The following is a 12,272-nucleotide window of genomic DNA, read 5'->3' on the forward strand; positions in this document are numbered from 1 at the left end:
AGCAAATCTCAGCTTTTAAATTGGCGAAGGATGGGCGTCCAGTCGGGCGGGCGGTCTCTAACTTTCATACTGTTTAGTGCATTTTTGTGAGACTTACATAACATGATCACATCCAAAAGAGGAATCCCTTATCAAAATGAAATCCATTTAAATACCATTCAAAGACCATTTCTTTTCAGACCATTTTAAAACCATTCAGGAGCCATTTCTTTCCCAAACTCTTTCAAGAATTCTCAACAGAAAGGATAAGATCATTTAAAAACCATTTTTCATTTTATTTCCATTCAAACCATCAGTAAACATCCATTCAAACACCATTTTTTTGGGCCTTATAACATGCAAATTAACCATTCAAAAACCATTTATGCAAATGAGACAAAAATGGTTCTCTTTTAAACCATTTAATAACCATTTTAAAACCATTTTTACAATAAGTAAAATATGAAAATAAATTTTGGATCCTCTCCACAGATTTGGCAGTTTACAAGCAGTATCTAAATGGTATTAACATAGACATGCAACAAATTTACTTGTTCATTTTCTTTGCAAGTTTTGTTTTTTTCACTCCTTTAAATCTCAAATTTCCGATCTTGTTCTGAACTATAGTTGTCTGTGTCTTGGATGAAACATTTTCGATATCCATTTTGGTACACCATGCGAACAGGTACTCTGAAATAAAACATACAAGTTAAATATGATAAGAAAAAAAAACCAAACAATACATGTACTAACTTGTCACATCATTTAATGGTACCATTGTTGACTTCTATAAGCCAACTTTCCTTGGCATGAGATTAACCTTCTTTATTATTAAAGGACAGAGAGGTCATAAACAAGAATATAATGCCTGTATTTTGTTAATAACAGTAAGATTGCAAAAGAAAATTAAACACGCACATGAGAAAATCGAGAGAAAAAGAAGTCCTAAAAGAATAATTGAAATTGATCAGAATTTACAAGTTCCAAAAAGATGGAGGAAAGAATATTTACCACTTATGGCTTCCATTTTGTGTGTGTTCAGGCCTTTTACACCTTTGGAGGTTTTCAACTCGTCTACACGGAATACCAAATCCAAAACTTTATTCAACAGAAATGCTGCGGGATGTTTTGCCATCAGCGCACTTGATTCTGCATTTCTTAGTTTAGATGGGTTAACAAGGACATCCTTGAAAATGTCATCCTTATCCATTATCAATGGCACCTTTCGCTAAAATATACAAAAATACAGTTGAACATTGGTATTGGAATACCATGGATATGTCAAATTTTAAAGTGATTTGGAATTAGTTCCAACCACTAATTCTTTAAGTATCCTACCTCTAATTTTTCAAATCCTCGGATATCTCAAAGTTTTTTCTCAGTGCAAGCGAATTCAAGATAGTGAAGTTTGACTGTACAAATGACTCGATGTATCTGACAGTAACTTTCTTTGTTAATTCGGATGAGACCGCAAAAACCGAGGTCCTGTGTCACAGTAGGTGTGGCACGATAAAGATCCCTCCCTGCTCAATGGCCATAAGCGCCGAGCATAGGCCTAAATTTTGCAGCCCTTCACCGGCAGTGGTGACATCTCCATAAGAGTGAAATATTCTCGAGCAGGACGTTAAACAATATTCAATCATTCAATCTTTGTTAATTTGTTTAATAAATGAATTTCACTGACTTTTAACAGTTAAAAAGTAAACAAGTTATGCAGCAGAGATAAATAAAATTTAGAGTCATTTCTTTATCTATAATTTTCAACTTGCCCAAGCTTTAAACTTTAAGTGATATCTGATAAAAAATTTCAGATTTAACTTAAATATTTAAAATACATCATATCATACCTCATTTTCATCTGTTGTTGATGCATCAGCAGACAGAGCTCTGTGTTGTTCTACTGAAAAATCATTCCCAGTCATGTTTGAACTGTTTGGTGGGTTGGTGGAACTGCTTGGTGACTGCCCATATGTTATACCATGCAACTCAGAGGACAGCATATTCAGGAATCCAAGAATTGTTCCCTGTTGTGAAGGGTCCAGCTGCTGATAGTAACCTTATGAATGTTTAAAAAAAACATTATTCAAGCAATGAAGAATGTGATATAAAAAGCAGTATATATATTTACTTCACATAGACTGGAAAACATGCTTTGAATAAGCCTGTTTTCCAGTCTATGTGAAGTAAATTTAAAAAAAAAGGTTTTCAAAACTTTACAATCAAATATTAATTGCATCACATTATTTCACATTTTTTAATCTTACCAATAACATTTTGAATGGGGGATGATTGTCCGCAAGTCTCAGATTGACCCATGTCTGAATTATAACCATATTCTGGCACATAATAGGCATCGGAGAAATCAACCTAAAACAAAAGCAAATCTTTAAATTCCTTTTCAAAATTTCTCAAGATACATAAGTTTTCTTATACTCTGTATTACATGTTAAAGTGCTTGAACATGTACATACCTCCCCAGTGTTGTTATACTCCAGATCTGTAGGCTCCAGATCATTAGAATTCAATAAGTTTAAGCTAGAAGAAACAAGCATGGAAGTAGCTGATGTTGTTTGCTCTGGCTCAACAATTTTCTTAGTGCTGGTTTCGGACGGGACAGTAGCATTTATATGTTGTAAAGTTTCTGTTTGCCTTCCTTGAAACCCACTTGCAACACCTGTTGCAGATGTGCTGTCTGCCAATGCCTCTTTTCTAGGGCTGCAGCTACACTGAGGCTTGTTTTGTCTGCTTTGAGATTCCATAGAGATGTTGGAATCTGAAACTTTTGGACTTTCTGCAGAACTTACTCCTGCAAATGCCATCATTTCTTTTAATTTCAAGTCCTTTGTTATTTGTGATTTGGATTTCTTTGCTTCTAGTTCACTGAGGGGTGTGTCAGTTTTTGTTTTTCTTTTGGTTGTTTTTTTTTCTGCTGCCGATGTAGTGGTAGAGTCACTTTTTGATTTTTGCTTTTGCCCTTTTTTTGCTGCCATTTCCCTCGTTTCCTCCTCCAGTGCTCTTTTCAGTTTTATGCTTGCACCCCTTTTCCCACAGCTTTTAACTTCCTTTGCCTGGTTTTGTAAAGAAGTAAAGAAATCTGTATCTCTTTCACCGCCATCCCCCTCATCAATTTTCGATTTCATTCCTCTGCATTTTGAAGCACCTAAAATATTCATACAAAAGTATTATAATAATGCTTGGTTAACACCTGTACATGTACTTTGAATTGTTAATAGTGTAACTGTATACAGCAGTATTAAAATTAAATCATCCAATTTAAAATCAATTAGGCTATTTGTATTGTGTAGACTTCATGTCTGTACATGTATAACCAAGCAGGGTCCAGGGGATGTCATTTGCGTTAATCCAGAGTATATGACAAAATTATAACAAATTAATATCAATGTAATGACTTTCTTCCACAACATTATTTTGTTTGTTGGAATTATGTGTATAGCAGTGTACAGATTCTGCTTTCTCCCTCATTCTCAACACTTTGTACACAAATTGAAAAGATATTGCTTGACATTAGACTTAATTCCTGTGGAAACGAGGGGGTGATCAGGAAAGACCGAATTAATCTGAATAACCCCCTCGTTTCCACAGAAATTACATTAAAGTTAGAGCAATTTTCCGACGAGTCTGCATACTACTTAATTATTTCTAGCGATAATGTTGATGTAATGTATATAATAAATTCGTAATATATCTATTACATTCGGATGATAACTATTACTCTCTGTGTACGTTTCTAAGTCTCGAATTTCCTCGACGTGGATTGTTGAATTATACACAAAAATCATTAAAATTACTTACACGCCTATATCGTAACAGTAACTCCCTTTTAGTTTTTTTCGACTGGTATGAAACAATTCCATTGTCAAGTTATATCTAATAAACGCACAGTATTTACAAAAAATCACATTTTCACGATGTGATGTTGGCTGGCCTTCACTTCCTAAGTACCCGAGGTGTTCCGATGCCTATTCGGGAAAGTGCATTTATTACACCAACGCCCTCTATATAATCAACCATACGCGCGCCTTTTTTTCAAATGTATAAATTTTTATTTCATAGCTGTTGGAACAATTTTTTTTTTTTTCAAAATGATTTTAATATTATATGCCTAAATACTTTTGAAATAACAGGATTTAAAACGATTTTTCATACAAAACATGTAAAACCCAGATGGAATTTTCCAATGCAATGTGGCCATGTGGTAAATGTAGACATGGCCTGGTACGTACATGTATTGGTAGGCCTAGATGTGAATTTTGGGAACTTTTAGCTTGTTTTCTCTAAAAGATTTTTTTCCTAAATTGATATTAATTTTAAAAAATGTATATATTTACTTACTTCCTGAAAAGAATACTCTTCCAGTGTATGCTATATCTTCAATTTCTTCTGTACCATCCTCTCGAAGATTTGATGTAGGAAAGAAAACTGTCACATTATCTTCATCCAAGAAGGTAATCTTCTGCTTTGGCAATAATTGCACAGTTTTGTCAGCATCAAAAAACACTAAAAAATGTGAATCTTCCCTGTGGAATAATTGAGCCATCTTTCAACAGTTCAAAGTGCCAGGTCGAAGTGCGTCTAATGTGTTAAGCTAGAATCTCCCGCCAGTGCGCTCTCCTATGTTGAAGGCGCTGATTTCCGGTAGGTATAAAGTTGTTACGGCGCAAGAACGCGATGGAGACCCCACCGAAAAAGAGATACCGCAAAAGAAAAGATAAGGTAGGACTATATACGTGTTACGAATATTAATTAGTTATATGGCAGGGATTAGAGATAATTATACTACATATTTTTCTTTGTAATGAAAATATGTGCTTTTGAAGTTGATTCTGTCTAGAATGTGGTGAGAACATGAAAGCTATAGCAGACATATTAGAAGGGGGGGGGGGTCATATTGTTGAGCCTGGTATTCTATAACCATGATGATAAATGAAAAAAGGCCATCAAAAGGTCGGATTCAATCCAACTAAATGTAGAGGGATCTTGCTGGGCATTGGAAAAACAACTAAAACATCAATTTGCGGGGGGGGGGGGGGGGGGGGGGGTTGTTAGAAAAAAACGATGCTAAGGCTTAATACTGCCACTGATAGTACAGTTATAGATAAAGCTGGACTAATGTATGTATTTCTTCTTCTCTTATTCAATTTCTTAAAATATATAGAATGCGGAATATGTATATTAGCCTTGAATGTTTACAAGTATAGATCCACCATGCATGTAAAAGAAATGAGGTTCATAATTCTAAAATAAGAGAATTTAAACACAATAGTTTGAAATCAACCCTTTAAAACCCAATATTTATATTATGAACTAAATTGATATCAAAATTCACACCAAATTGAAAATTAAACTTTATGTGTTAATAAATTAAATTTCAAATACATTGTTATTTTTTTTACAGGTGAATTCAACACCAAGTGGACAACTTGAAGTAGTTGAAAGCAGCTTAGCCTGCAGTGCAGATGCACAACTTGCAGAACATGCAGAAGTACTTGAAACAGTAAACAATTCACAACATGAAATCAAAATGAACAAAACAGAATCTGAATCCCAAGCAAGTGGTGCATTTGTTACAGATGAAAATTCTGAGCACAGAAACAACAACTCAGATGAATTGTATGACAGTTTGAATTGCACTTCATCTGTGACAGAATGTGTCAATGTCACCATTTCACAAAATGTTGAAGATGAACAGCATCAACGTGTTGAACAGCATGGTCAAGATGAACCAGCAATGGAATGTGCTGAGTCAAATAATGCTTTTGATGAACAGTTTGATGAGATTTTATTTGCCTTTCATGAAGAAGCAAAATTGAGGGACAGTGATTTGTTGGCAAATGAGGATGACTTTACTTCTACATACACTGAATATGACGGAATAGAGATAGAACATATAGGACAAATTATTTCAGATGAAATTTTGCAAACTTGTTCCAAAGAAGAAGAGGAGATAAAGATCAAAGATCAAAGTGAGATCCCTTTATTTGAAAATTCTCGTCATTCCGTTGGTGTAGTTGTGTTACTCATATGCTGTTTTGTTATAAGATTCCGTCTACCAGATGAAGCAGTATCATACTTGCTAAAGTTTATGGCTTGTATTTTACCACACTGCAATCGACTGATGGGTAGTTTGTACCACTTTAGAAATTTTATCAAAAGATTCTCTTGTGGTGCCTTACCAAACATAATATTTCACTGTAATTATTGTTACACAGTGGTAGAAAAACACAGTAAACAATGTCCATCTTGCAAAAAATCTTTGACTCAAACTGGAGCAATGGCTTATTTCTTACAAATCAAATTAGTGTCTCAATTAACTTCTCTTTGGAAAACCCCTGATTTTTGCAATTCTGTTAGAAAGCATAGATTTCAACACTACGAACACAATTTTAAGAGTAAATTAAGTGACATATATGATGGAAATTTGTACAAAAAATTCTTTGAAAATAATGGAATTCTTAGCAACAAAAACAATTTATCATTTTCATTAAACACCGACGGTGCACCTCTTTTCAAGTCATCAAATGTAAGTATTTGGCCTGTGTATATGCTAGTCAATGAACTCCCACTTTCTCAGCGAAAACGACGACAGAATGCATTGCTTTATGGTGTTTGGATTTCAAACAAAAAACCACAGATGTAGTCATTCTTCAAACCACTTTTCAGTGAAATGCAGTATTTGGAATCAAGAGGACATAACTTTATTGACAGTGATGGCAACAGTTTTTTATGCAAATGCATTCTTTTAACATGTACATGTGACCTTCCTGCAAGAGCACTGGTATATAACTGTAATCAGTTTAATGGTGAATACAGTTGTTGGTTTTGTTTACAAAAAGGAGAAACTCACAAACATGAAACAGGAGGAATTTCTCATATATTTCCTTATGATGAGTCAAATCCAAAAGGCCCTCCCCGCAGCAAAGAAACGATCGATAGAGATGCACAGTCTGCTGTTGAAAAAGTCTTAAACAATGAATCAAAATGTACAGTTAATGGACACAAAGGAAAGTTCTGGTTCATGTACTTAAAACATTTTGATCCTGTCAAAAGTTGTGTTATAGACTATATGCATGGTGTATGTTTGGGTACTGTTAAACAAATGCTTACTTTATGGTTTGATAAGAAAAACAAATCAAAAGAATTTTCATTCTTTCATTTAAGGAGTCAAGTAAATGACATGTTAAGAAATATAAAACCTGCTATTTTTGTGACACGAATACCAAGGTCAATTGATGAAATAGCCCATTGGAAATCCTCAGAATACAGAAATTTTTTGCTGTATTGGGGCATTCCACTTCTTGAGGGGATACTGTCTGGACCATACTTTGTACATTTTTGTTTGTTGGCTAGATCCATATTCATTCTTTCAAAAGAGGGAATTAGTAATGAGGAATTAGAAACAGTTGAAAGAGCGCTGCTTCTTTTTGTAGAACAGTATCAATATTTGTATGGAAAACGATATCTAACTTTAAATCAACATCAGTTAGTTCATCTTGTTGAATGTGTGCGAGAAACAGGACCATTGTTTGTAAATAATTGTTTTATATTTGAAGATCTCAATGGTTTTATTGTTAAACATATTCATGGTACGCAAGGGGTTGATACACAATTGACAAATGATTGCGCCCATGACAAAAGGGCCCTTATGGCAATTTTTACCCATTTTCACTTTTTAGCAGATTCTGATAGATAATAGGTAGATGATTCAAAATATGTAATTTTATAGCCCTCTTTCACTTCTAAGACGTATTTTTCTGCGTTTGAAGCACATATATTCTATAGCATCAGCGTAACGTCATGACGTTCTTGGCGTCATTCCATAGAACAACATTTAATCTGAAATAAACAAGGTGTTTTAAGTCTTAATTTCATTTCCTTAATTGTTTGTGTGTGTATTGTGTGAAAAAAAGAAGCTCAAATGTTTAGGCACTTTTAATGGGTTTAAATGGAAATAAATTTCACAACTTTCATGTGATACTCACGACTTTAAGGAAAATTAGCTTTTCACTGTTTTAGTTTTTTTAAAAAAACCAAAAACATGAAATATACCGTATTTTGCCGAATAAAATACGCATTGCTATTTGATACGCACCCCCTTTTTGAGTCTGAGAATTGAGGAAGAATCGCAGCTCGTGTGTATAATACGCGGCAAAAATTCTTACCAATCTTGATTTTATTATTTGCGATTAATTTCACTAGAATTCTATGTGGAAATAATGTAAGTCCTCAATACAGCGGAGCTACATTTTAAGAAATGGCAATCATGCCTTATAGCGGTAATCTTCACTGAGTATCTTCTGGGAGAAATGTAGATTTCAGTAAAGCACGAGATTTTGTAGCATTTCTATTAAAAATTTAACAAACTATATATTTTCTTCGTTTAAACTTCAAATCATATAGCCGACGTTATATACATAAATTCAAAATATTGAATGGGCATTCAATGTGTTGTAATTGACAAACTACCGAAGCTGCGAAAAATGATGTACAAAGGTGCAGTATACATGTATCAACCCCACTCGGTAATTATCAAAATGATGATAATCAAAGCCAAAAGTTTAATTGGTGCCGTAAACAATTAATGCTCTGTCTGTAAAGAAAAAATTAAATGGTAGTGAAACGGGGAATTCAAACATAACTGCATTTAAGATGGGTAAATTACGTCACTCGTTTACTGCGAAAGTAAAGTTAAAAGTAATCGAATTTGCCCAAACCCACGGAAATCGTGCAGCATGCAGAAAGCCATGCAACAGAGAGAAAACTTACGACATCTACCCTTAGGGGTCAAGTGGAAAAAAACATGCACATCTCTCTCTCTCTCTCTCTCTCTCTCTCTCTCTCTCTCTCTCTCTCACACGCAGACACAACATACATTAACATGTAAAATGTACCAAACGAACACATTATAACTTCTCACCTACAACTGAACACTTTTAAATATCCTGATATTTTTGTAAGAAATTCACTACATGGTACTCAAAACATTTGTAAAACATATCGCTTTATTCACTCTAGCTTCTTGGATTTTAGCTTATGAAGTGAACACCTCACCGATGCACTCTCTAGTGAGCACTTTTATTTACACACGGTCAATTAAACACTCTAAAAAACAAACCCTCTGACACACACGGTCAATTAAACACCCTGAGTGACACATGGGCAATTAAATACTCTGACACACACAGATAATTAAACATCCTGACGCATACTGGTACATGTAATCAAACACTCTGACACACACGTCAGATAATTAAACACCCACAGATAATTAAGCATCCTGACGCATACTGGTACATGTAATCAAACACTCTGACACACACGTCAGATAATTAAACACCCTGACGCATACTGGTACATGTAATTAAACACTGACACACACGGGCAATTAAACACTCTGACACACGGGCAATTAAACACTCTGACACACACGGGCAATTAAACACTATGACACACACGGGTAATTAAACACCTTGACACACACGGGTAATTAAACACTCTGACGCACATGAGTAATTAAACACTCTGACACACACGGGTAATTAAACATTCTTTAACAAACCACTCTGGTGCAGAAAACAACTAGGACACCCCCCCCCAAAAAAAAAACAAAGAACAAAACCCCACCTAATGAAACTTGACCGACATACACAGTCTAACAAACAAGTAGCACACGAAGACAGTCTTACAAATGAGAAAAATATTGCCAAAGTATGTTTTATTATCGATATCGTTGATAGTCAATGTATTGTCAACAGTCTTCAAAGGGGGTAAATATTAAACGAGTATCAAAATCATTTTTTTCTTTTCTTTTCTTTCTATTTTTTTCTTTTTTCTTTTTTTGGTTGTGTTTTATCATTATTTTTCTTTTTGTAGTTGTCTTTTTTTCTTCAAAAAATCAATTTCTCTATTTTCAGTGAGTATTTGTTTTCGATATCTTAAATCAATGCTTCCTGAATTATATTCTAAAAACTAGCCACGTAGAACCAGGGTGGAGGTAGGGAGGGGAAGGTGTCCTATTTTTTGATAAGTTAATCTTTTCTTTGTTTTTACTTACCCCAAATATTTTGCATTCGAAGTTAGGGAATGATAACACGATTTAGGTTTCAATTCTTATACCCATGCATTTGGGTGGGTTTTTAAAAAAAATATGATTTAATTTTTTTTTTTATTTTGCTTGCTTGTCAATAATTATTCAAAATTCCTCTGCGTTCTTTAAATTTCTTTTTTCCCGAACATTCCCGCTAGCTGCCCCCCCCCCCCTTTGGAAAAGTATAGGCCTAAAATGTGTCAGAAACCGTCAAAAGACCAATGACTGTAAATGTGTTAATAACTTATTCGTCTTCCGAAAACCCTTAATGTCGGCTTCAAATGAATTTATAAGACCGGAAAGAGATATAAATCCTAAATATATGTTACAAAGATTGCACAATCTGACTTCAAATCTGCTAACAGGGGCGGATCCAGGAATCGCGGTAAAAGGGGGCTCACTTTTTTTAGACAGGGGGTGTGGGGCCGTCTTGAGGCCCCTAATGGGTCCAGGGCGACCTTGATGGGAGCTCAGGGGGCGAGCCCCCGGAAGCTCCTGGATTTTACAGTTTTTATGAGGCGTGAAATATGTCTCATATATGTAGTCCTTTTCACTATTTTTTTGTCATTTTTTGATCGGGCGAAATTAATAAAATGACGCAAATTTTAGGTTTTTTTTTTTAAAGAAAAAATGAAGTTCTCCCAATAAAAGTAATTTAATAAATCAAAAGATTTGGTCATTCATTTCTCCGAAAGTGGAAGATATTATTGCTTCTTTTATCGTTTACATTTTTTCTAAACTATTTACCTTAAATTTGAAAATTTTAGTGGGGGCGCGCGCCGGCTGCGCCCCCATTAAATCCGCCACTGGCTAATGTGACATATTTGCATCTGCTAATAATTGTTTAATAAACATGTGACTAGCAAGTGAACTTTTCATATTTGGTTAAATTAACACATCAATTCAGTGTCCAGGGGTCCGTGTTTGCCCAACTAGGCCTATCTATTTAATTGCTTACTGGATTTATGAGATTTATCACTGTTCGATGATTGTTATCTTCACCTTTCATTTTCCTTTGGGGTACCTCAGTAACTAAGTTATTGTCAAAGAGTTATCTCTCTTGTATTTATAAATAGAATTACCAGACGCGCAAATTTTTCATACAGAATCTTCTAAACCCAAAAATATTCAAGTTTTTCATGACTTTTTACTACTCTGTAAATTATGTATAACAAATAATGAATTATGATAGGGTATAACCTAATAAATTGGGGATGTATCACAAATTGTTTGTTCAACATCGACTTGACAGTGTACACATTGCCGCAGCCGAGGCGGATCATAAATTTTTAGAAAGTGGATTAAACTTTTGTATTGAAAATTATGAATTGTTTTTTTTTTTTTTACCTCAGACTCATTCAGGATTAATTGTTCAAAGAAATAAACACAATCTTAGATGAACCTTCATGGAATTGCGCTGCAATATCTGCTGTTACCTACATGTTTTATTTTTGCCGGTCCGCTGCCGAAAGAAACCGTCGCAGAACATTCAGATTCTTAAAATTAAATATCATAAATTCTATCAATATTTCATTCAAACCTATTGTTTCCAAATTGTCTTTTTGGTTTGGTTTAAAGCGTGCATATCTTATAAATATGATTAAATCTAACACGTGGTTTTGAATCATGTGCGTGTACATATGCATCTTTACGTATGGCACTCTAGGCCTACGTAACGTCAAATCTTTGTGACGTTATTTCTTTGTTCTCTTAAATAAGCCATAAGGACCTTTTGTCATGGGCGCAATCAAATATTATAAACATGTTAAAGGTACCTCCAATAATGTACAATATTTTTCTTAAAGATAGTGCAGATGAACAAGTTTTATCACTTTACAATGAACTAACTGACAGTGTTACAGGAAGGCACAAGTATGAAGATGAAATAGAAGATGGGATTAGGCCAATTGGGAGTGCAAATGTGAAAGTGTTAACTCCAATAGAGCTAACCCTTGCAAGAAAATTTGGCATTATAGAAAAAGAAGTTAAAGTTTTTAACAGAATTGATATGTATAGAAAAGGTTTTTATGTATATGGCAAGGAGTATGAAAGGCTACAAAAAAGACAGCAAAATGTTGTAACTTGTGCCATAAGTGGAGAAATGCAATTTTGTACAGTTATAGCATTTTATCAATGCTTAAAAAGAAATCAGGAACCTGTTAACTTAGCATTAGTGAATTATTTTAAA

General features: G+C 34.3%; 3 protein-coding genes across 13 annotated transcripts in view; 2 read left to right on the forward strand and 1 right to left on the reverse strand.

The window, feature by feature from the left end:
• The window catches only part of LOC125650138 (basement membrane-specific heparan sulfate proteoglycan core protein-like), a 251,179-nt gene that overhangs the window by 102,806 nt on the left and 136,101 nt on the right, over window positions 1-12,272 (forward strand). The window lies entirely within an intron of this gene.
• On the reverse strand, window positions 255-4,537 carry LOC125666335 (uncharacterized). Its single transcript, XM_056153667.1, has 6 exons — window positions 4,333-4,537; window positions 2,451-3,139; window positions 2,244-2,346; window positions 1,827-2,035; window positions 991-1,207; window positions 255-669 (listed from the first exon to the last, which is right to left on the reverse strand). The coding sequence occupies exons 1-6, from the start codon at window positions 4,535-4,537 to the stop codon at window positions 527-529; spliced, it is 1,566 nt and encodes a 521-aa protein (XP_056009642.1). The 3' UTR covers window positions 255-526.
• Window positions 4,589-7,608, forward strand: LOC130051599 (uncharacterized). Its single transcript, XM_056153673.1, has 2 exons — window positions 4,589-4,713; window positions 5,396-7,608. Exons 1-2 carry the CDS (start codon window positions 4,669-4,671, stop codon window positions 6,635-6,637), a joined length of 1,287 nt encoding a protein of 428 aa, XP_056009648.1. The 5' UTR covers window positions 4,589-4,668; the 3' UTR covers window positions 6,638-7,608.

Source organism: Ostrea edulis, chromosome 1 (genome assembly GCF_947568905.1).
Source record: "Ostrea edulis chromosome 1, xbOstEdul1.1, whole genome shotgun sequence".
NCBI lineage: Eukaryota > Metazoa > Mollusca > Bivalvia > Ostreida > Ostreidae > Ostrea > Ostrea edulis.

What these genes read in the sequence shown, in the direction of transcription:
- LOC125666335 (XM_056153667.1), bottom strand. Translation starts at nt 4,537, where the DNA reads ATGGCTCAATTATTCCACAGGGAAGATTCACATTTTTTAGTGTTTTTT. An exon ending in AGTATAACAACACTGGGGAG is followed by an intron (nt 2,347 to 2,450) that starts GTATGTACATGT and finishes CTTTTGTTTTAG; the next exon opens with GTTGATTTCTCCGATGCCTA. An exon ending in CAACAACAGATGAAAATGAG is followed by an intron (nt 1,208 to 1,826) that starts GTATGATATGAT and finishes TGTATATTTTAG; the next exon opens with CGAAAGGTGCCATTGATAAT.
- LOC130051599 (XM_056153673.1), top strand. Translation starts at nt 4,669, where the DNA reads ATGGAGACCCCACCGAAAAAGAGATACCGCAAAAGAAAAGATAAG. An exon ending in ACCGCAAAAGAAAAGATAAG is followed by an intron (nt 4,714 to 5,395) that starts GTAGGACTATAT and finishes TTTTTTTTACAG; the next exon opens with GTGAATTCAACACCAAGTGG.